Here is a 25,954-nt window from a genome sequence, read left to right on the forward strand (position 1 = left end):
CATTATAGAATCTGCCAAACCATAATAGTCCACCGTCTTGTATAATGGGCATTGTACTGTAAACATTAGCTGTCTATCAGCTCAGCTCAGCATCATCCTGCCCTCCATTGGCACTGTGGGTGTTTGTTTGTGTGGTTGGGGGTGTATGTGTGTTTGTGTGACATAATAGATGGATTCAGGTATAAACAGCTGGTCCACTTCAACCAGGTATTTAGAGCTAGACACAAATAGTCTAATTAATTATGATCGACTTCAGCAGTAATGTGATTCTGTTTTCACTGTCATCACTCCAGCACATTCCCCAGTGATTCTCCACTCATGCTCACTCTTTTCTTTATCCAAATTTCTCCTCAACACGTAACCTCTCTTTACTGCAACTAAAAGTATTATGAATTCGGGGTCGGTTTCTTGACACGAGGGAATGAGTTTCAAGAGTAGGATTCCATTGCTCTTCGGCTTGCAGATATACCACTTATTGAGGTAAATTACCTTTGTGTTGCAGCCCACACAAGCCTTTATCTACCGGAGCTGAGGATCTCATCAGCCTGTGTACCTGTGGGTTAAGGGTCACATTTTAGCCCCAGTGGCTAGTGAGAGTGATTCAGTGAAACAGCCAGAGAGGCACCCCTTGACCAGTTGAATTTGCTCCTATTTTATTATCTGAAGATTCAAAAGTGGGTGGTGGAAGCTGTGAGAGCAGTGGTCTCACAACCAGAGTGTTGGTGGTACAACATCCTAGATGAGCTGGCTAAAGGTCATGTCCATCAAGCTGCTCTTATCAATATTTATAGAAACAAGGGATCAAATGACTACGTATAAGGTGCCTCTCATACTGACCAACCCACAGAGAATTACCACCCATCTCTGCTCTTCCTCTTAGCCCTTAGCATCTTTCAGCTCACTGTTTTTAGTTTGACGGCCTGCAAATTTACAGTTTGGTTCACTCTCACCGCTTTCATCAACTTCCTTTTCAGCCATATTGCGACAGGCAGATGTTTACAGCAGAAAGCTCTGTTAAACCCACTGCACACTACCTTCTGAGCACTAACAAAGACAAACATGTTCTCATCCAAACTCGTCACATACGGCCACTTTGTCACGGCCCTTGGTGTCACTTTAGGTTTAGGCAACAAAACCACTTAGTTAGGTTGAGGAAAAAACTACATGGTTGGGCTTAAAACTACTACGTTTGTAAAGTGGAAATGACACTGAATGTTGTGAACACGGGACACAAACGAACAGCAGATTGTAACGTGGGTTTACGTTTTAGTCAATGGAAAGCCCAGTGCTTCTAATACCGGCACTCAAGGGTGCCTGTGCGGTGGTATAGCACACAGACAGCTGTGATAAAGCCTCGGTATTTGACGCCCTGGGAATGAGAATGGGCTGCAAAATCAGATAAAGTTTGTGAGTGATTAGCATTTAGCGAAAGAGCCAGATATTTTTCTCAGGAGTCGGTGGAGACCAAAAACAGAGCTAAACTAGAACTACCGTCACGATGCAAAATCAGGCCAGGGATGTAAAGTGGGGGGGCCAGTGGCCCGTATCCCACTGCCTACCCCTCTACCCTTCAAACTTGGCCTTCATTTTGATCTCAACTACACACCTGTAAAGTTTCGTGGCTGCATCTTGCACAGTTGTGATGCTATCATGATGGCAAAATCTGTCAACAGACGGACATATAAACGCCTGGCAAAGTACTCAAAACTGCTTCTGTGGTAGTTCCCGCTACAGTAGGTGCCTCCAGGACACACAGTTTACTACGATGAATCACACACAGACTCACAAGGTGATAACAATTCCAGCGTTGCTGTCGCTCCTGGTAAAGAGAGAGATTATTGGACTTTCATTTGTCGGGTGACCAGAAACACCAGTCCAAATAAATGTTTATGTCTGCTGGATGTGAAAATATGCAACTATTAGCTAAAATGTTCAGATGAGATGATGTCAACAACCCCTTTCACAGCCTGTCCAAGGGGGCAATGTTGTGCCGTTATTCTGCCTCGCTGTTCTGTATGAAAGGTACGGCGACGGAGAGGGTGGACAGAGTTGTTCCACAGCTGAGCCGGCAGCGGAGGTAGTCGCAGAGTCACACATACTAGACACAGACGCTGTTGTGTTTAACGTCATGCCCTTGTTGCTCTTGCGATGCCGGCGTGCTATCTAAAAAATCACACACTCGGGTGGCATTATGCCGCCGCTGTTTCATTCAGTGTGAAAAAGCAAAGCCGGTGTAACGGCGGATCTTCTTTACGTTAGTATTGCAAAAATCTGTGCCTGCTGTTGTGTTTACAGCTTGTTTTGCTGCTCCCAAGTGGCCAAAACAAAATTTATAGCAGGTTTCATGCTTAGTCAATTGAAGTTTAAAAACACAACCTCTCTTGTTACTGTTAATTACTATTACCAGTGCTAATTAATTATATTTATACTTTGCTTTGCCAGATATGTGCAGCGATATGGGTCTGTGGATGTCTAGGGATTATTACTGGGATCTCCAGGGATTCTTGAAGGAGCAAAATAATGAATAGTTTAAAACTATAGTTTGGTCTGTGGGGAGTTTTACTATTTCTCCTTCTTGCCTAGAGTCAGAAAAACACATTGGATGTTATTTTTGTATGTCACTGCGTTCAGTGTGAAGATATGTTAAATAGTGAAGCTTAACAGTGTATTTTCTTTCTTCTCAGAGAATCTGGGAATTGAGCAAAGCTGGGTAAAACTCGCTGCCTAATTATTTCTTTAAACTCTGGGACACAAAAGACATCCATGAGTGTGTCAAGCTGGAAAAATAAAATAATGCCACCATAAATCCAACCCCCCACTGCCTCAAGAATAATGTAAGTACCTCAGCTCCTTGTCGTCCTCTCACCTCGCCTCTTCTTCCCTTTTCTCCCGCAGACAGCAACTTCATCCTGGCCAACGCACAGGTGTCGAAGGGCTTTCCCATCGTCTACTGCTCCGATGGCTTCTGTGAGCTTACAGGCTTCTCTCGGGCCGAGGTCATGCAGAAGAGCTGCGCCTGTAAGTTCCTGTACGGACCCGAGACCAGCGAAAGCATCATCCTCAGCATTGATGAAGCCCTGGAGGAGCGAAAGGAGTTTAAAGATGAGATCATGTTCTACAAAAAGACAGGTAAGTAGTGGAAAGCTAGCTTTGTTTTTAGTTGTGTTTGAGTTGTTGGTTTAATTGTTGTCATCGTTATTTTGCTGCTCTTTTGTGCTCAATCACTTTACCATAAAACACAGGCTATGTGTCTTCCTCAACACTTTACCAATTAAGTGTTGGAACCACGGCAAGAAGACAAGCACAGAAAGCCATTAGAGAGTGCACAGACAGAGCGATTACCATGGTGGACATTACTGGCGTATTTCCATAAATGGATGGCAGTTCTCTGTGGCTATTTCTGGAAAAGCCACATTTAAATTGGCATAGATGGACCCGTGGATAGATGGCTGGATTAATGGATGTATAACTTTTTTTATTGGCCCATTCTCATTAAAAGGTGATTAAACTAAGCAATCAGTCACATAAGTCCTCCAGTTATTATTTAACGCTGAGACACATTAAACTGTCATCGCTGTCATCTAGTGACTCCTTAACCCTGTCTCGTTCGATTACACTGAGCCCAGTAGCTAGCCGTGGTGCAGTATGGTTTGGTGTGTGCCTCGCTGATCAGCCAGCTGGCCTGTGAACAAAATGAAGTCGGAAATAATGAGCACGTCTCGGCATCAGTGGATACATGCTTGCTGTGATGTGGGATGGTGCCATGTGCCTTTGCATGGTTAATGCAGAGTTTTCTTCACTTTTATGCTTCATGTTTTGCAGTAGATTCTGTTGTGTGTGTGTGGTTTTAAAATGAACCCGGGCGGCATTTGTGTTAGTTGGTGACTTCCTCTGCAGTTGCTCGGTCACAAATCAAGAGAAATCAGTTATTTGTTACACAGTATCAGCACCGCAAGCTTTCTCATTTCTGCAGAGGACTGAGACTTGAAAGCTTCTTCCTCACTTCCTGGCAAAATGTAGATGAAATGGTCTCACTACTAGGTCCATTTCGTAGCTGTTCTGGAGCTTTTGATCATTTAAAGCCCGTTCTCATTCCCAGGGCGTCAAATACCGGTGCTTTGTCACGGCCGTCGGTGTTCGATACCGATGCACAGGGTACCCTTTAGCAGCGGTACGAGACGCACCGAGCTTTCCATTAACTATAATGTAAACCCATTTGTGGCAACAGTAAACACACATGGAAAAGGCACAGGGAATGACTGTGGTGACGTAGTTAAAACAGCGAAAGAGACACACAGGGCGGACGAGAGGGGAGCAAGATGGGGCTAACAAACACAAAAGAAAGAACATAAAACTCAAACATCCAGGAGACCGCTATTTGTGTCCCGTGCGTTATTGGTGCCTTTAAATGAAACTCGTGAGCTTGTGTTTATAACATGGGAAGTCATGTACATGATATGCTTGGCGTTCAAGTGGTTAAGTCGTGAGAACACCGCTGCTGAGCAATGGCAATATTAACGTTACTGACGGCATCTAGAAGCCACAGAGGCTAACAATTTAGCAAGCTAACAAGCGAGTAACATAATGCATGAAATGCAAACGCATAATGACAGAGGAGAAAGATGAGGCCGTTGGGAATATCAACATTTTCACCTCAGACATATTATAAAATTACGAAGAAAAACAATATGCGACTAAAATTATAATATTCACTTATTATGCACCGAAAAATTTACATTCGTGGCCTACGCCATTTCTGACAACGCCAACAAACACGTCAAAACTCGTGAACTTTTCACTTACGAGGTCGTGAATACGACAAGAGAGGGGTATTCATATGGACACTTCTCGTGAACACGATAAACACAACCCCATTTGAAGTTACCAAACTTTTCACTTTCACTTTACAATCAGCTGATCGTTCATGTCTCATGTTACTCATATTTTCAGTGTACAAACAATGTAGTTATAAGACCAACTATGTTTCTTCCTAAACCTAAGTGGTTTTGTTGCCTACAGTAAACCTAAGCAAGTATTTTCCTTTTATTCACAGCGTTAAGCACGTGTTTACTGCGACCAAAAAGTGATGCCGAGGGGTCTGACAAAGTGTCAGTATATGACGAGCTGGGAAGAGAACTGTTGTCATTTCACACCAAAGTTACTTGACATTTTTTTACTTTTACTTTTTTCCGAGCCAATGTGGACAAGAAATATATAAAGTGCTCAAAAAAATGGATATTTGAACATTTGCAATTCCATGACAACTGGACAAACTCTTCGCCTGATAATCAGTTCATGTTCGGGAGGGGGTTATTTTGATTTGTTTTGCCCTTACTGCTCACTGGCTGAGTGATGTATCTATCCGACGAACATCATTTTAGTTTCAGACACAGAGAAGTGGTAGTGGTTGCACATCTCATTTGTGATCAAAGAAATATTTTAAAGGCAGATTTCGTAGATGACTCAGTGCAGTTTGCACAGACACAGCCCTGTTAATACCACCACAGATGTGACTGTCTACACCACTCTGTCTCTTGCTTTGTTGTCTTTTCTGTCATCCCCCCACAGATCTCCTTTTCCCTTCTGTTCTCTTTCCTCTTGTTACCTTTCATCTCCCTCTGTCTCTCTTTTCACCCACATCTTTTACCATTTCCACATAGTACTGTTTGTGCCAGTCTGTGTGTCTCCCCTGCTTATCTTGCTTTTTTTTCTTTCCCTGCGTCTGCCTTTTTATGTTGTCTCATCCCGCTCTTTCCGTCTGTCACAGCGGAGTCCTGAAAGTAAACGTAGCTGATTGACTCGGTTTGTCCTCCGTCTGTCAGCCTGAGAAAAGAGGAAGCTGCGTGCTCGCAATCAGGAACGCTCTCTGTCTCGCTGTGTGCTTGATAGTGCTGCCTTGTCTCGCATGCATGCAGATATTCACACACACATACACACACACACACACGCAGAGACAAAAAACACTGTGATTGAGTCATCACCAGGCAAGGAAGATTTAGTGAGTGGGAGTGATGGGAGGGAACTCCGTGGGAAATCCCTCTTCATCAGCAGTTCATTTCTAGTCTAGAAAAGGATGAAAGTTAAACCATGACCGCTGCTTTGAAGCCGTTCAGCTTGACAAAATCTACTGTACATGACAAGTATTTGAGGTTAAAGATAAAAGGTGACAAGATGACAAAACTATTAGTTGACCTTCGAATAAGGACTTCATTAAATAATTAAACTATCAAAGAGGAAACATGAAAAACACCCCTCCGTCTAATAACACTACCAGGAAAAACATATACCAGTGCCACTTCCACAGCATGATGCAGATTAGACTGAATTTGATGTGATTAATTAATTAACATTAACAAGGCTAAAACTGAAAACCCCTGAGACGCTCTAATGCTCAACATAATTTTGTTCTTCTTACAAGAAGAACGGTAAAGAAATTCAAAGTTGGAGCCAGAAGACAGACCGTGTTGTTACCCAAATTGAAAAGGTGTATCCTCTATATGGTGGCCAGTTCAGAACATCTCAGACTTAGTCTGTTAGGCTCAGCTCTATGTTGCCAGACTCAGCCTAAAAAAAGCTAAAATTAGGCTATTAACGAACTACATCACGGTCAAATGAACGCAAGTATACACAACGAGGCTGTAAAGGCAGACGAGTCGGCGTGATGATGTTTAGTAGTCTCATTTAGCCGCTTGTTAGCAACCACCTTTTTTAAGACACATAAAAGCTTAATGAGTGGGTTATTTATAGATGTATAATATGTCGTAGAACAAAACGCTAAATTCTCTTAAGCTTGTGTTAACCACAGACCTTATTTCAAAAACCCATTTCAAAAACCCATTGACTTCCAGACGAGGGAACCAGAAGTGCTAAAATGCTCATTTCCATGTTTTAGGACTCATTCCTGTAGCACTCTCAATGCTACCATTAAGCTTATTAGTACACCAGCGTTGGCAAGTTAGCATTCACGTTAGTATTACATAACAAGTACAGCTGAGGCTGATGGGAATTCAGGCCTTTTCAGAGCAGCTGGTCATCGTCCTCTGGGGATCATGAATGTCTGTACCAAATATGCTGGCAACCCATCACACAGTTGAGATTTAGTTTGAGTTACTTTTGACTTAATTGGATCACGTACTGTATATCTGCATTAATTGATTTTTGGCCACTTGGGAGCACCACAACAAACTGTAAACATACTATTGATATATTATCACCTCATAAGGTTAATATGGAGAACTTGTTAGCAAAAAGTTGCCAATTCACTGTACACATCCAGCAGACGCAAAGCAACATTAGCATTCATTTGGAGTCTTGTTTATGGCCACTTGTTGAATGTAAGTTTACTGTTCACTAGGGCTGCCCCCTCTTAGTCGACTAATCAGTCGTTTTGGTCTTAGTCGACTAAGATTTCTTTAGTCGTTTTTATGCTTTTTCATGCTGAATGACTTATTTCCAAGAAGCTTATGAGCACATTTCTGGTAAACACAAGATTTAAAGTGGTGCTTTTGTGAGATTCTTTGTGGAGAAACTCAGTTTTACAGATCTGTAGATTAAATCAATTAATCAATAGGTCAACAAAATCGATGGAGTGTTAGTCGAATAAGATTTTTTTTGGTCATGGACAGCTCTACTGTTTACTCTCTTTGTAGCTCTGTTTTGGTCTCCACCAACGATTAACAAGATCTTAAATGTGCTTAAAGATGGGAAAATGCTCAGTAATTATCTGCAGGTTTATCACCACAGGCAACCCCTTGTCACATAAACATCCTCATTTAATCCTTTGTTATTATAAAATATTGATTATCGCAGTTTTAATTATTGAAGACTAACGTAACTGAAGTGATTACACACCCATGTACATAATGATATATTACTTGCCAAACCAAAACATAATCAGTTTCCTCTCATATCTTTTTTATGAATCAAACTAAAAAAAAAGTGATACAGTAATGAGCACAAGCACACGAACACAAGCACGCAGAAACACCCACGCTGACCTGCAGTTCCTCTGAAAAGCAATCCATTTAACAGGAGATGGGACCTCAGCGATGGGTTCATCTCTTGCTGTGCCTGGGGAACAGCGACTTGGTCTATTTAAGGCTCTGCTCCTCCCCGGGGACTTCTCACTGTAGATAGGCTGACTAATAAGTCCGGGGATCAAAACTGTAGCTCTAAAACACACATGCTAAATCCATTCCGAGTATAATCAGAGATGGTGCATAAAAGTGTTAATAAGAGTATTTTTTTCTTCTTTCAGCTGTGCTGTTCTGGTGCCTGCTGGACATTGTGCCAATTAAGAACGAGAAGGGAGACGTGGTGCTCTTTCTGGCTTCATTTAAGGACATCACCGACACTAAAGCCAAAGCCATCCAAGAGGACAAGAAGGAAGGTCAGTATGTGTGTGTATGCGGAAGATGAGTTGTTACTGAATGAATTCTAATGGTTCACAGACAAGAGAGGGAAATGTCCACTCATTATATAAAGCTCTCACATGTTTACTCTTTGTTTAGTTTGGAATGTATGTTAAGGCCATTGCACTGGCGCAGGGTGTTTTTTTCTGTAGGCCTATTGTTTAACTACAATGGAAATTAAAAATATATATAAATAAATAAATATGTTTTACACCGTCTCATATGAACCTCCGTGGGGGAATGTGCATTGATAGATTCTTGCTTATCTCTCATACAGCCTGATGAGTCAAAATAGCGACATTAGATTATAAAGACACACCTCTGTGATATCCAGCTTAATGTTTGTAATTATTGTCGTGTATTTTGTAATCTGTTTTTGGGAAACCCTATGCAATCTCATATTTTGTTCTAAGGATAAAGGTGCAGCATTGGCTGTGATATATCCTTCCTTCCCATATTTTAATTATATTCATCATTGTAAATACAAAGAGCAACTAAAGGAAGCAAAATTGCAATTTTTAAAAAAATCAATTTCCTCAAAGGTCTACCTTAAGGGCAACACCTAAGCTAAAGCCAAAAGCCTCCTACAAAGCAAAAGGGAGGGTCAATGTGTGAGCGTGTGAGTGAAGTCAGCAAAACTGACTGCTCTCATCTCAGGCCTGCCTCCCTTGGATTTGCCTAATTACTCTCATTATTGTAAATAAGGGAGAACAGGAAGCAGAAAGCAAGGTTATTTTTGCCCACATAATGAAACGCTTTTCATAGAAAACGAAAGGGGCTGATGCAGCATGCTTTTAGACAGCGACCAACGCCTCACTATAATGGGTTTGGGTCTGACAAGCGAACTTAAATGAGAATATGCCCGTGAATCTCACAAAACATTTGCATTTTCATGCTGTTCTCACTGCAGTTAGAAAGGGGTGTAGAAGGGAGAGGAAAACTTGGCTTGTAAAACACCAAAGTTACAAAGTGCATAGAAAATAATTTTATCAATGATTACGGACGGAAATAAAATCATGAATTAAATATATATCTGCTGATGCACATCGTCAGTGATGGAACCTGGGATCATTAAAGGTGTTTAAAAAGGGAAATATTAAGAACCTGGAGATTCGATTTGATACTATCACGATACTTGGGTGCAGATTCGATATGTATTGCGATTTTTAAGTTAGAAAAGTATTAGGATTCGATATTGCGATTTATTTAAAATATTTATTTATTTTTTAACACAGGACCATGGGAAACATTTGAATCATACACTTTTAGGGACTTTTACTTTGGAAAATATCTAAATAATACAAAAAAAAATGTTTGATTTTAAGCAAGTATGTAGTCAGAGATGTCCTGAAGTCAAATATATCAGCGTTTAACATTTCCTGTCCATGACGGAGTTAGCATACAGCTTTAGCCGTGATGTCTAGCTCTGCTTTTCTTGGTAATGTAGTGTTAATAAAGTGTTTCCATACTTTACTGTATGTGTAGTTTTTACCACTTTGGATTTAAAATGTGAGGGTGCAGGTCGTATCCAAGTGGAACCTCCACCGTTTTCTGCTTTCTCGTCTCGCTGCGGCCGGCTGTGGTTTGTTTTGGTTGACGGATACGGAACGGATATGACGTCACGTTACTCAGACTACAACAATAAAAGCGGTAACTGCCTTCTACTTCCGCATAGACTCAAATGAAGCAAATATATAGATTCTGGCATTAAAAACATCTATTTAAAAATCATAAAAAAAAAAAAAATGTGATACATAGGTGAATTGATTTTTTTCCCACCCCTAGCAGACAATATGACATCATTGGGGCATTTCCATCCACTTTGGGGAAGCCTTTCAAGGACAGACAGACACCTCGGATGTGACCTAGTTAGCTCTCTGTCTGGACAATGTGGACGGTGTGTGAAAAGGGGGGAAACCCAGTCTCTGGCGTCAACAGTCTCCTCTCCTCACCTTCTCTGCGTTCTCCTTTTTCTGTCCTTTCCTCACCCGTCTCTCTCTCTCTCTCTCCATCACCTGTTTCTCATCTTTTCCAGCTGCTTTTACAGTACACCTCCCCTATCTGCCCTACATGCCTACGGCCTCCCCCCTTATACAAAACACCCACCCCTCCCCAGCTATGCTCACCCTCTACCCCCATAAGAAGGGCTATAAAAGTGGAGGGAAATTCATTAGATCTAAAAATAAGCACGTCTCTGTCTCTGTGCTCCTGCCGTGTCGCGTCCCCCAAGGCTGCACGGCATTATGGATGGGCCCTGTCTGTTCGCCTCGTCTGGGGTCCGCACACATACCGCACACACACCACACACACTTTCCAAAGGACACTCAAAAGCAGTTATCACTTCTATCCTCCAGCTTTGTTATTGCCGTTATCCCCCCTAAAGCCAATCTGGCCGTAGTCCTTTCCTGTGGGTTCACAACAGTGAGAATGGGGCTCAGAACCCAGCAGCAATAAAGTGCCTTCTCCCATTACCCATCTGCTCAGTCTTAACACTTCACTCCTGCACTATCTACTTTATCTACTACTACAATACACTTGGAAGAAATACACATGCCAGCGAGCGCACACACAAACCCATCCTAGTAGCAATCGACCAAAGAAAATCTACCATACTAGCCTTAACTGCCTCTCTGCCCCAGTAGCGACTTATCAAAGCTGAAAATTGCACTGTTTAGCTGGAGATAGTGTTTACACAATAAGACATCATCAACCAATATTTATGGCTGAATATTGTGAATCACAACAGGTAGCACAAGTTATTTGACTTTTACAAAAGCGAACTGCAATTCGCTCAGAAATGACACATTCTTCCTGTTGCATATTCATGTTTTCCTATTCAGGACAGAATAATATGTATTTCATCAGGCATAATGACTGATTCAGCAGTCATCAGCAGTTAACCTTGGGGGGTAAAGTATTGTAGGGGGGATGTGTACTAACTTTTGTGTGCCTGTGTGTGTTTACAGAGCGACGCCGCGGCAGGGTGAAAACAGGCTCTGCATTCAGCTCAGCTCGTCTTCGGAGCAGCACGGTGCTCTACCACATCTCTGGTCACCTCCACAGCAGAGAGAAGAGCAAGATTAAACTCAACAAGGTATCATCTGGCACTTCAGCTAGCAGGGCAAGACGTAACATGATGAAGGATCATTCACAAGTGGTTGTGGGTGGACTGTGATATAGGAAGTGAGTAAATCTATGCTGTTATTGAAGCACAAGGGACACAATGAAAGGGCAGGGAGCGGAGGAGAAATATTGTGTCTGAAAGTGGAGAGGAGCTCTCCAGTAAACAAAACGTGTCACACTGGCTGATGCTCTTTATCACAGATTAGTTAAATAAGCAAGAACATTTGTTATTTGTAGCATCAATTTAATCCCATCTGATGTAATCAGACACCAAAGATCTTTGTAACCAGAAGAAAAACAGATATTACATTAGGATAAAGTTCAAATGTCTAAAAAAAAAAGTAATGATTTCAAGACATAATGGGTCTACATGTAGCTAGTGTTACTACAATGTCTCTGGCTCTCACTAACCTTAAACGTAATGCACCCTTTCTTGTGTTTAGACAGCCAGAAGCTTAAAGGTGCAAAATGCGAGATTGGGAGCATTTTGCACTCTGTTTTGGTGTTTACCTATTCCTGAGGGAAATACCTGGCTGTTTGGCTGCCAAATGCTCCACTATGGCATGTTCACTTGCTAGTCACTAACTTTGTCTGCCGTTTGGTGCCAGGCAGGCAGCGCATTTAACTTTTTCACTGGAAACAGCTGCAGCTAGGAACAAGGTCGTGAGAGCGGGGGGACTGTACCAGAACAGTAAAGTTGTGGGCCCCAAAAGGTTATTTTTGTCCCTAACAAATAGCATTAGTTTAAATTGCTTCCAGTTAGTAAGCTAAGTAAACAAGTGAGGTACATGTTTGTGATTGAGCTGCTTTATTTAGCAGCTTTTAGTAATTTATTCCACTATTATTGTTGAATATTAGTTTGTTTATAGTTAAATTGCAGTTAAACATAATTTTGCTGCATGTCTTTTGACACAATTTAACACAATGCAACTAATCAAAATTGAGTTAGCAGTTGTTAAGCAGGCACTTTGACAGTTACAGAACTGTATTTCCTGTATAATTTGTTGACATTTCTTTTAACAATCAACCTGGAAATGCTTTTTTTTATAAATGTAGCCCGACAGAATTAGATGCCAAACAAGACCCAGTTACTTCAGGGGTTCTTGTAGCTTTCATTTTATTGTTGACCACATTTGCAAGTACGTGCGTATAGCTGTTATTTTAGAGAGCAACTCGTGCTGTTACAGTTTGTGGCCATTTTTAACAGCAAAATTACTCCAAAGAAAAAAACAACAAAAACAAAACACGGCAGTGGGCTATGACTATAGACCAGGGCTGCCCAAAGTGGGGACCATGGGCCAAAGTTGGCCCTCCATCCGGTTCAATTTGGCCCGCCAGATGTTAGCATTTTTTTTATTATTATTTGAAAGGCCTGCTATGATCCTGACTGACTTTGCTATCTTTCGGGGGCCCTAGCAGGCTTTTAGAGGTACAGTGAAGGTATCACATGAAACTAGAAAACGTAAGGAATCCATTGATACCCACCATGTCATGTTAGTTGTCAGGAAGGAGGCTAAATAACGCTTCAAATTTAGACTAAATTTTGGCAAAGAAAAACTGGCATGGCCTCTGACCTCAAGATATGTGAATGAAAATGGGTTCTGTGTGTACCCATGAATCTCCCCTTTACATACATGCCCACTTTATGATAATCACATGCAGTTTGGGGCAAAAATATGCCGTTTTTTAAAATGCAGTATAAATGTGTTATTTTCGACATTTCTAAAAATGGTGTATCTGAATATTTCTGCATACTACGGCCCCTAAACAGTCTTGGAAATGCATAAATTGGGTATGACTGGGAATAAGCCCAATTGTATTCAGCAGGTGGGTTTAAAGGAGTTAACAATGTAAAAGCTTAAATAATATTCAATTAGGGGACCTTGGGATCCTAGTATCTTCTTGCATCTTAACATAGGTTACTTTTGGCCCATGGCCCACCATTGAGTTCCAGTTTTGGCCCCTTGAAGGGAAAACATTTGGCCGCTCCTGCTATAGACAGAAAACATAAAGTAAAACCTGTGAAATACATATTAAACAACCATAAGCCCACAAAGATAACCTGGGAATGTACCATGTATAGACATTTTCAACGGCACTGCGTTGCTAGGCAACAGCCTGGGTCCATGTTTACTTCCGGTCCGCTTATGCCATCAAAGAGTATAGAAGCAAAGAGAGGAAACGCCGGTGTTTGTTTTTAGCCGCTGTCGCCATTTTGAACTGAAGATGCTTATTATATATTATGTTATTGTCCAATACAGGCCATTTCGGTAGAATATAACAACAGAATAGAAATAATTTAGTTTTACTTTTTGCTCTTTGAAGGCGGACGTTTTACTGGTAGTCACTGGCGGAAGCGTTACTGCTCTTGTCAATATACTATCTTTGATGCTATTCACAACACACTGCAGCAGTAAATAAATAATAATTATAGTTATAAAAGGACACTTACATTACAACAAGCTTCACCAAACCCACGGCGAACTTCCCGGAGATTACTCAGCACTGTCTTCCAGGAATATTTACACCATATTGTGGGTATTTACCTTCTACTTTACTACTTTACTAACTCTACTATGCTAACAGGTTGTTCGCATCGCACCGCACGTAAACAGGAAGAAGGACCATGATGCACTTGGCGGAGTAACCGCAATATGACTCAATGCTGTCATCCTGTGGCCAAAGTGTGCAACAGCAAGTTAGACTGACAGCCTGTTACTTACAATCTGCTTCACATTATACTTAGACTTAAATAACAATGTTACACTCAAATTAAAACAGCAAAGTACACATGCATTGAGAAGAAGATGAAAGTTTTTTTTAAGTGTTTTTTTTTTATTATTATTTGTTTTTTGTAAGTCAAGTCAATTGTATTTGTATAGCCCAGGGGTTAGCAACCTGTGGCTCCGGAGCCACATGTGGCCCCTCTCCAGTGGCTCTCTGTGGATTTTTAAAAATGGAAATGAATAACTGTTTTTTTGTTTACATTTTCATTTTTATTTATCATTGTTGTAGGTCTATGGTACGACCGTACGACGGAGTATTAGAACCACATTGAGGAAAAATAAATAAATCGGAGATTTACATAATAAAGTCATAATATTACGAGAATAAAGTCATAGTATTATGAAGTAGTAATTTTACATATTATTTTCTTTTTTTCTTGTAAAGTTATGACTTCATTCTCGTAATGTTCCGACTTTTTTTCTCGTAAAGTTATGAGTTTATTCTCGTAATATTATGACTTTTTTTCTCGTAAAGTTATGACTTTATTCTGGAAATCTCAGATGTTTTTTCTCGTAATATTATGACTTTATTCTGGAAATCTCAGATGTTTTTTACCTCAATGTGGCGCTAATACTCCGTCGTACATTTGCACTTTGGCCCTCACTGCATTAGACTTATAAACTATATACTTAAACTATAAACTGTGTTACCTTCATCACAATGCTCAAATGTTTTGCGCCTCCAGACAGATTTCTTTTTATTATTTTTTGCCTAAAATGGCTCTTTTGACAGTAAAGGTTGCTGACCCCTGGTATAGCCCAATATCACAAATCATCAATTTGCCTCAGGGGGCTTTACAATATGTCTTTTGCAGTATGACCCTCTCATTGGATGATGAAAAACGTAACCCCAAAAACCCTTTTAACAGGGAAAAAAGATGGAAGAAACCTCAGGAAGAGCAACTGAGGAGGGATCACCCTTCCAGGACGAACAGACATGCAATATATGTTATGTGTACAGAGTAATAATGAAAATACAAAATATATGACAATCCATATAACGAATATATAATGTGAACATATGAAGAGATGGATCCAGGAGGATGTCAAGCAACTTTCAGGCATCTCCAAACAAATAGAGCCTGAGCAACACAATCTCCTCACCACCTAGAGAGAGGACAAGATTTTTATTTTTTTTTGTGTATTGACCTCATCTTGGTTTAGCCTTGGGTGCAGGCTCCATGATTTGGACCACCAGAACAAAGTAAGTGGATGTAACAGGTTACTGCTACGTTATCACTCCTGTTTTCTGATCCTGTCCTGTCCAGAATGTGTTTGGGGATCTGCCTGCGTTGCCAGAGTACAAGGTAGCAGACGCCAAGAAGTCCAAATTCATCTTACTTCACTACAGCACGTTCAAAGCTGGTTGGGATTGGCTGATTCTACTTGCCACTTTCTACGTAGCTGTGACGGTGCCCTACAATGTGTGCTTCATCGGGGATGATGACGACTTGACCCGCAGCACAACTGTCAGTGATATCGCAGTGGAAATACTGTTCATCATAGGTTGGTTGCAGAATTGCACGACTAATTTGAGTACAAATATATCATTATAATAACCAGCATTTACAATAACCAAACCACCAACTGTTTGTCTTTCCTGCCAGACATTGTTTGTAATTTCCGCACAACTTATGTCAGCAAATCGGGCCAAGTGATCTTTGACGCTCGGCAGATCTGCATCCATTACCTGACCACATGGTTCATCATCGACCTGGTGGCCGCATTGCCCTTTGACCTGCTCTATGCCTTCAAAGTCAGCGTGGTGAGTAACTATTGGCTTGGTGCTTAACCCCCAGGGTTTAATATAGAGCTACGGTACATTCACATTGTAAATGTAATAATTATTGGATTCAAAATACAACTTTTAATGATGGAAAAGTTAGATCCAAACAATATTTTATATTCAATACAAAAGATTAAAAAAACTAAAAAAAAATACAGTAAAAACAAACATAAAAAAAGTTTAGGAAATATAGACAGAAGTTAATAGAATGACTTTTATTGTAAAAGTCAAAACCTCATGATTGATGGATTGCCCAGTAACAGTCAGTCTCTAATCCTGTCAACACAGTGGTGCATAAAGTGCAACACCTCCAGCACATTTGACATTTCATAAGAATAGATTGCATGGACTGTTTCCTGCGCTGCTCCAGCGCCTCTTTGATTCTGCGTATTGATTCCACATAGCTACTGTACAAGGGCTGAGAAAACAATCAAACCTGTATCATTAAAACCTTTTTCTTTCCTGGTCGGGTCCAACACATGGCCCCCTTAAGAATACTTGAATGGAGGAAGAAGTGGAGATCTGGAGCAATTAGGTAGACGCTCTTGTCTTGTCTGCAGCTGAATGATATCACCCAATGGAAGCACTGCAGGATAGGGAGGTTTTGATTGGTTGCTTGTGGAAGTTTTTGCTTTCTGGCCTCTAATTTAGGCAAAGATATGCTGTTTCCACTCACTCAACTACTGTAATGTGAGTCAAAAGGTCCAACGTACAGTACTGGATCTCATAAAGCTATCAGAGTTTGTTTATTTGGATCCCTATTAGCTGCAGTAACGCTATTCTTACTGGGATGCATATGAACAAATATATATAGAGACAAGTCAACACTACTTACGCACAACTCACAATTACAACTGCAATATAACACACAACAGTTACACTAATAGACATATCTTAACAAAATATAATTTGGACATGACATCCCTATGATATATATGATATAAGACATACATACAACATTACATACAACAGTATAAGTACGACAATAATCAGCATGATCATGATGACAAAGACTAAAAGGAACAAAGTCTCTTTTCTGAAGTTGCTCTTTTAATTACATTTTAAAACAAGACACATTATTTCCATGAATAATCCTGCCGATTACACTATTGTAAGACTATTAAATAGGCGTTATCGGTCGCTATAAGCACCATAGATGTGAGTCAATAGGAGCCTGCTACACCCACTAGTAGGTTTTATCATCTATTCACATGGTAGATCACCGAAAGAAGGTATAAAAGAACATGAAAGCGATCTCAAATCCCAGGGTTTGCAGCGTTTAGTTGTCTTTGTGTTCACAGGCGTTAAGTTTCACTTTCACTTTTGAAACAGCTATTTTAAGCCACTGAAACACAATGTGTTTCCCTAAACCTAACTAAGTCTTTTTGTTTGTGTCCAAAATGTAACGTTTTATTCAATTTTACAAGGTGTTAGAATGTATTGCTTTTAAGTTTCGCTTTTGCTTTTACAATGTAGTAGGCCCCTAATGACCCACATCTTTGGTGCTTATAGCGACCAATAACGCCTATTTAATGGCCTGTTAACAGTCAAATCGAGTGCACCCATCAGTCTAGATATATGAGTACATTGGATTTAATTTGTTATAATTCTGGGCAATATAAATTGCCCTCCTGCCACGTATCTAGTTAAATAGTTATACATATCAATATGTAAAGTTACATTTTTGTACAAAATGTATGGGGAATCCTCATATAGATAGAACAACAGCAATCAAACAAGTAATAAAAAATAATAAAAAGGAGGAACTATTGCAAAGGAAGTTGTGTTAAAGAGGACCAAGTATGCTTATTTTCAGATTCAAACTTTCTAACATGTTTACATGCTTTAATATTCACCACACTCTTTATTTTTCTCATACCGGCTGTGCTGCAGCACCTCTTTTTTTTCATCACCATGTTACGGAAGAATGGGCAGGAGTTCAAGCAAGGCATTTCAGGCAGTTCAGGAGCAGTGTTTCTGTGAGGGAGAGTAACTCCCTTTGGCGTGGACTTTGGGTTTTATAACTTTGCAGACCTTTTACATGCACAAAAAAAACCGATATAATAAACTAAAGGAAAGGGAAAAAGCACAAAAGTTTAAGAAAGCAAGAAAGCGTGAGTGGAGGGGTGGTCACGGTGACAGGCTGCTTCAGGCAAAGGTGCCTGTTTGGGTCCATACTCTATTAATGGAAATACCACCTCTCGCTTCCAGTATAGGTTGGGATTTTAGTGTATAGAGAGCTACTGGGCCGTAAGTTCCTAGGAGTGGCTGGTAATTGCAGAGCGTTCTGCGTGATGTCCCCTAGAAGGACGGAGCATTCAGACTGATGTCCCCTCTGAGGACAGAAGCCATCTTTCACCAAAATGAGCCAAGGGGCCTCATCACTGTCCCTCTCTGGTGTTCGCCTTTCTTTTGTTTTTGTCGTATATATCTCTACGATGGCATGTTTTTCAGTGTGTCAGGTGATCCAATTTCACCCTTTCCACACTTTTCTTGTTTATCCAATACATATATGCTCTTTATTTCCTTCACATTTTCCTATTTCCCATGATCCTCCCCTCACCTGACCCTCAGGTTTCCACCTTATTTTGTGTGAGCTGCTGCACATTTATAAGTGTCTCACAAAAAATAATGAAAGGATAGTTTGAATAAATATATTTAATTATATATTATATATAAAATTTAATTGATTTGATGTTTTTTTGTTTTCTGTCGTGGTAGTTTAAGGATGCTGAAGTCGTATTTAAAGGACTAACGTTGCTGTAAAACAAACAAAAAAAGATTACATTTTCACTGTCTTTCACTTGCACTTCTTATTTTCTTCCAAAGCTAAATCTTAACTGGTTGACCATCCATCTTTCATATCATGTCATATATCAGATGGCACACAAATTTAACTGCCTTTGCAACAGAATGATACAAACTATTTAAAACCATTATTGGATTGTCTCAAGGTTATCAAAGCTGGGATGGCATTGCGCTTTTTAAACTTTTAATGAGAGTAAACTGAAGTCCTGATATCTGATCCAGCATCTTTTAAAAGGAGAACACAGGCAAGAGCACATTTACCCCGTACTGGCTTCCCTTCACTGGCTACATTGATTGATTTTAAGATTTTATTGTTTTCCTAGTGTTGTTGGGCTAGCTCCAACCTATTTCTCCAAACTTTTACAACCACACATCCCATCAAGGTCACTCAGGTCAGCCGACCAGCTGCTCCTTGTTGTCCCTAGATCAAGGTTGAAACACAGTGGAGACCAGGCCTTTGCAGTTGCAGCCCCCGAACTCTGGAACGAGTTCCCTCTGCATGTTAGGCTGGCCCCTACACTGCCTATCTTTAAATCTCTTCTTAAAACACTTTTTTATCCTCTATTATCCTCTGTCTTTTAAACAAGTCTTTTGTGTTTTTACTGTGTTGTTTTTATGGTTTCTGCTATATTTTGTGTGTACGGCACGGTTGTTGTTTTTATATGTGCTTTACAAATCAATTTTGATTGGATTTTGTAGACATCACAATAAAAATCATCTACACAAAATGTTCAGCCGTAAGATGATGATACGAGCGCTAGTCTCCTGTAGTGATAATGTCTTTACATCTGGGCCAAAGACAGCAATTTGTTGTTAATACTTAACTGCTACATTTATGAGTGCATCTCCTGGGCCTGGAGGCCTATATTGGAGAACAGTGTTATGCATACTTATTAGCCTGATACTGCTGCATCAATAAGATAAATTAAAATAAACATGTATGATCAGTCACACTGTTGTGATTGGCTTGTAGCACTAAGAGCGAGGTTGCGGGGGGGAGAAATAATGGGCATTTCTGTCTCGTGCACAAAGTAAGTAAAAGTCAATCAAGTACCTGGTGAGAAGAGGAAATGCAAATGTGCGTGGCAGGGGTGAGATGGAAGTGGTACAGAGGGAAAAGTTAAAGGAGGAAGTGGCAGGATGCATTGTTGGGTAGGTTGCATTGCCTACTGCTCATGTGCTGCTGGAGGAGAATGGGATGTGGCGCAGCCTGCTCTCTCCATAGGTTGGATGCAGGGTGGTGATAGATGGCGGAGAGGAGACGGAGCTTCTCCCCAGGGCACGGCAGGAAGCTTCATTACCCCTCGTGCTGCACCGGTTCTCTATTTCTTACAGCAAGAGTGTGGAAAAACCACCATAAAACATATACTGGGGACACGGACAGGAGCAGCTCTGATAAGGACCATCCACACATCTCCTCCTCTTCTCTGATTGTGTAATTCTCTCTCTCTCTGACACACACATTTTCTCTCTCCTCTTGTGTCATCATTCCTTTGTTGCCTCTGTTTCACATCCCCCTCCTTTATTTATTTTAGTTATTACGTTAGATGTTCCTTTTCCATAGAATTTCTGTCCCACTTTCTCACCTGTCTCCAGTCACCACCCCCCTACTCACACACACACAAATGCAACATACATCTCTGTGTGTGTGCATCTCCAATGGGGATACACAATGGCGAGCCCCGAATGATAGACTGTTGGTGGAGATTGCCTGAGGCGCAGGTGCACAATGGATGACATTCACATCACATCTACAGTGGGGAAAGGTGTGAAAGGGAACTTTAAGGGAACATTGTGTGTGTGAGCCAGTCGAGGGAAGTGCGACTAGTTTAATGTGTTAGAGCGAAAGAACGAGTGAGCAAGGACAGAAAACGAAAGAAGCTGGAGAAGAGAAATACTGTATGGTGATGGCGAGGATATTAAAAAAACAAACAAACACACCTGTGAGCAAAGCGCCTGATTACTATAATTGGTGGTTTTATAATCAAGGACTCCTTCATCAGGAAATCTTCTTATAGATCATATTGTTGATGTGTTTATAAGCATTTGTCAAGGTCTAATTATAGAATCGGAGAGCATTTGAGCAGCCACTGATGTTGGAGAGGACATGAAGCATGGTTAAGAGCTTTTTATCACTTCAGGCAGTGTTATTAGCATGTGTGCGTGTAAACTGGTTTATCACTCTTCCCATGAGATTTACTGTCTGTATAAAAAGAGGAGAGCCTGCTCGTCACTTTTCATAGTTTCACTCTCTTTATACGTGTGTCTCTCTGACTTTGCCCCCAGCAGAACACCAGAAAATCTCAAGAAATGAAAAGGAGGTTATGTAGTTGTGGTACTTGATCACTGCTTAGCAAGGAATGAAACACAGGTTTCCCTCAGGAGGTACAGTGGTGGAGAGGGAGGTGAAGACAATGCTGTATGTTTTGGTAGCAATTCCAATATAGGTCTAACATTCTATGAATACGTTCACCTTTGGTCCTTGTTCTTCATCCCCAGGTGTCCGTGGTCCACCTGTTGAAAACGGTCCGTCTGCTCCGTTTGCTGCGGCTGCTCCAGAAGATGGACCGCTACTCGCAGCATAGCACCGTGGTCCTGACGCTGCTCATGTCCATGTTCGCCCTGCTGGCCCACTGGATGGCCTGCATCTGGTACATCATCGGCAAGATGGAGATGGAGGCCAACGCCTACAACTGGGATATCGGTGAGTAAAGGAAAATGGTTCCATTAAGCACCATGGTAGTGTATCTTCAGGCACCGTTGGAGCTTAGTTTAGAGTTGCTGGGGAATGTAATGTGATATGAAATGTTTGTGTGCAATTTCACAGGCCTGTGGTATACCTTATATATTATGTCATTGTCCCTGTTCACACTTGGTATGAACAAGCGTCTTGGGTGGTCCGATCACAAGTGAACAGCTCTTAAGTACATCAGTTCACACCTGGCAATAGAATGCATCTCCACATGTGTCTCGAGTGACCACTTGTGATTGGATCTCACTTCCCCGCTCTATATGCAAATAAACGTACAAGTACGTAGTACACGTACATCATTTCAGTTTGCTAAGAATACATATTTTTAACCGGTGGGTGGCAGCAATGCACTTCCTGTGCTTAGTCTACTGGAAATGAAAAGAAGAAGAAGAAGAAATCAAAACAATACAGACTGGGTTTCAAGCCCCCATAGTGCACCTACAAGTTGTAAAATGCACTAATAGATTTATTAATGCATTATTCTAACTCTAGTTATGTGAGTTATGTTCATGTGAGGCTGGAGCGAGGGCTGGGAGACGACAACTCTCATAGGAATGAACGGGAGCCCACCTCCAACGCTGTATCCAGTTCTCTTTATACATCCATGCTGGGTCTATTTCTTGGCGTGTCGACGCATAACATATTGGCCAAGATGTTTGATGCACTCGGAATATATCTCTATGGGCTTTTCTAAATATTCAGATGTCATGGAAAAAGACATCTTACATGATTTGATACGCACAAATGAGTACGTACTTCCGCTTACACAGAGGACTTCAGTTGTGTAGGCGGTCCTTCAATGTGGCCCAGGACACATTCACGTACACACTGCTAAAAGAATGTGGCCACGCAGCTCAGACCACCTCCCAATGTGGTCTGAGTGATCAAATCTCGATGTGTCTTAAGTGCATTCACACCTGTACTAAGAGCTGTCCACTTCTGATCGGATCACCCAAGACGCATGTTAATGGCAGGCCTGCAAAGGGCCTTTGTTAGTGTGACACTGAATCTGCTGATTCACCACAAAACATGACACATAATAACATTGTTGAGATGCAGATTTAGTAAATAAATGTCCTTAGAGACACTTGAATTTATTTTTATCATACAAAATTCGGACATTAACAGAAATAATATACACGCTACCTGCTGCTGTGGTGAAAGTTGAATGGCACGTGAAGTGTGCCTGTATATGGTGTCGTGTATCAGACATGATGCTAAAGGAATGAGGACCATGTAGCATCATCCATGATGACGTGGGGTGAAAACCAGTTGCAGATTGAGGCTTTAAATGATTAAAAGATTTTGTAGAAGGAAGGGTTTAATGTCAGTCCAGCAGCAATGCCCTCCGAGTGTGGCAGATTCAAAATGTTCTGGATCTTAAATAGCATGACACACAGACAGTTGTGCCCTTGATGCACATGTAGGTGTTTGTGGTTATGTTGGGTTGGGGGGGTTATATGTGTGCAATGGTGAGGCCAGATAAAGTGTTTTCATTTTATCTCCATTGTTCTAGCTGAGGGAGCCATTATCCAGCGTCGTCAAGCTTCTGTACTGAATCAATATAAAGGAAACACTGGGCTTTTATGAGCAAAAGAAAATCTGTAGAATAAATGGCTCATGGCTTGTGGCTCAGAATAAAGGCTTTAAAGCTAAAAGGTTGGATTTTTTTTTATTGATCATCTGGCATTAATAAAAGAATGCTAGATTTTTTTATGGTTTCAATCACATAAATCCCACATGCATTTCATGTAGGTGACTCTTTCCCTTCTTTTTTCTACTCCATTTCATTTGTTGTGTTCAGATTTAATTCCTGCTTTACCTCAACTGTCATGTTACTGTATGTGTTGGGCTCGGTTAACATGTCAATACTCTGATGCATTGCAGTTTCATAGCTCATTATTTCCAAATCAGTTGTGGTTGAAATATCATTGCGTTAAACCTGCAGTGGGGTTTTTTTTGGGGGGGGGGGGGAGTTCAGCAGGTACAATCTGATATTCACCCGTAAACATAGCTTTCATCGTGGACCTCAACATGTTTATGCAGAACCAGGTTTAAAAAAAAAACTCTATCATAATGAAGCACTTTACACAAGTATAGATGCACTGCAGTAATATAACAGTCCATGTAGGTGTGGGTTTGAAACACATAGTATTGTATTGAGAGGTCCTTGTTAATAACTATGTCATGGACTCATCATGTTGAGTGGGTGTTTGCACCCCAGAGACAGTACTGCGTGCTGTTTGTCTGGGTTTCTTAACATTTCAGTAAACGACTAATTTAAGTTTATGATTTCCTCATTGATTTTATTGATTCCTAAGTCTGTTGTAAAAATACGTATTGAAGGAAAATGTGAGAGCAACAACCAGCTGTGTGTGTGTGTGTGTGCTTGCATGCAGGTGCTAAGTGTGTGTGTGTTGTAAAATTGACTGAGCGAGTGGCATGATTCCTCTCGTAATTCCCCCTCAGCCTCCGGGTCCCTTATATAATGAGACCCCCTGGGCTGATCTCTGGTCAGTATCGATGAGCTGCACTGCTGGCAATTACCTCGCTCCGGTGTCTTCATAACTGGTTCCGGGTCAGCATTGACTGGGTCATGCAGATTTATCTTAACCAATTACTGCATTTCAGTGTCATAGAATAACAGGTCAGTGCATGAGGCAGGATTAATGTGTTGTATCCTAATTACGTGTTTCTGACGTTGAACTGAGCGGTGAAGTCAGGCAGCTATGAGGGGCTTCCATCCAATTACCATTCATCAGTGTCTGCAGGAGGCTCCCCTGGGATCAGCTGCATGTCTGCACACTGTACTGACCAGGGATCAGTAGTGGTTCCCAAGCATCTGCTTCCACTGTTAAATCCATTTTTCTGGATGTAGCGCTGCTTACCACACTTTCCATAACTAGGAAACAACGCTGTCAGCATATGTCTGCATCTATATGCTTCACTGCACCGAGCTTTGAGATGACCACTGCAGCTCATTGTTAAGAAAACTATGGTGCACATGTAGTGATAGCATCGAGACCTTCAGGAAGGTTTTGTAATAAGGCTCCTTTTGATTCTTTATTAATTACTCTACATACTGCTCTCAACAGATGAGCTTGTCTCTTAATGACCATACTCTTGTGATAGATAGAGTGGGTCAATGATACCAGCCTGGAAATGCAATAAGAGTGCATTCAACTCTAACCATCCATCAATATCTCCATTTACACCATTTCAAAAACAGGATGGCTCCACGAGCTGGGGAAGCGTTTGGAGTCGCCCTACTACGCCATAGGAGTTGTGAACGGGACCGGCAGCGGCCCCGCCATCCGCAGCGTCTACATCGCCTCACTCTACTTCACCCTCAGCAGTCTGACCAGCGTGGGCTTCGGCAACGTGTCGGCCAACACCGACGTCGAGAAGATCTTCTCTATCTGCGTCATGCTTATAGGAGGTACGATCAGCAATCACGTGTATATATTTTTTCTAAAAATCAGACTCTCTTTGCGTCTTACACTGTTTACATTCAGACAACAGCATGTAGAATTATACTGTATAATTATATTTAAGTTATATCTACTCCTAAACCACGATCCATGTCTGGGTTTAAAGGTTCAGTGTGTAACATTTTACGGAGTCCGCCAGGTCATGTGTAGTAGGTTCATCAGATGGTTAAAGTAAGGATAGGTCGTCGGGCAGCGAGTCTTGCGAGAGTTTTTGCACGTTTTTTGCAATTTGCAGGTTACCTTCTAGACAAAACCAGTCTGCAATGTTGCACCGCCATGTTTCTACAATAGCTCAGAATGGACAAACCAAACACTGGCTCTAGAGAGAGCCTTTCACGTTTTACCTGAAGGCCACCGTAGTTCTCTGACACGCTTGTGAAACTGGGCTACAGAGTGCAAAACCGTGGTACCACCAGCTGCCGTCTGACCTCTGGGCAAGCCGAACGGCGTTACCACGGTTTTGCACTCGGCAGCTCACGTTACCGCAGTCTTGGAAAGGGAGGAGTGAGCAGAGGGGAATTCAGTTGGTTGCAATCTGCAACCACACCACTAGATGCCACCAAATCCTACACACTGTACCTTTAAAGATTCAATAGTAATATAGACAAAAGCAGAATTCAATCAGACATGTAACCAGTTTTATTATTTTCCAGTGGCAAGTATATATTAAACAGACCTTTGCAAGATGGTCTGATCCAGTTTAAACTGGATCCTTTTTGGGGGATGAAGAGAGGTCACTGTGGCAGGGTTTTCCCTGTGGACACTCCCCGCTCTGGTTGGGCTAAATGTTAAATGTC

The 25,954-nt window shown here is 41.2% G+C and overlaps 1 protein-coding gene across 1 annotated transcript in view; it reads left to right on the forward strand.

Moving 5' to 3' along the window:
• Window positions 1–25,954, forward strand: part of kcnh8 (potassium voltage-gated channel, subfamily H (eag-related), member 8) — a 69,698-nt gene that overhangs the window by 15,915 nt on the left and 27,829 nt on the right. The window contains exons 2-8 of the mRNA XM_037796112.1: window positions 2,896–3,129; window positions 8,258–8,389; window positions 11,378–11,505; window positions 15,589–15,826; window positions 15,928–16,085; window positions 21,414–21,618; window positions 24,896–25,105. Of these exons, the coding sequence (XP_037652040.1) occupies window positions 2,896–3,129; window positions 8,258–8,389; window positions 11,378–11,505; window positions 15,589–15,826; window positions 15,928–16,085; window positions 21,414–21,618; window positions 24,896–25,105 (1,305 nt within the window). The remainder of the gene's footprint in view (window positions 1–2,895; window positions 3,130–8,257; window positions 8,390–11,377; window positions 11,506–15,588; window positions 15,827–15,927; window positions 16,086–21,413; window positions 21,619–24,895; window positions 25,106–25,954) is intronic.

Source organism: Sebastes umbrosus, chromosome 15 (genome assembly GCF_015220745.1).
Source record: "Sebastes umbrosus isolate fSebUmb1 chromosome 15, fSebUmb1.pri, whole genome shotgun sequence".
Taxonomy (NCBI): domain Eukaryota; kingdom Metazoa; phylum Chordata; class Actinopteri; order Perciformes; family Sebastidae; genus Sebastes; species Sebastes umbrosus.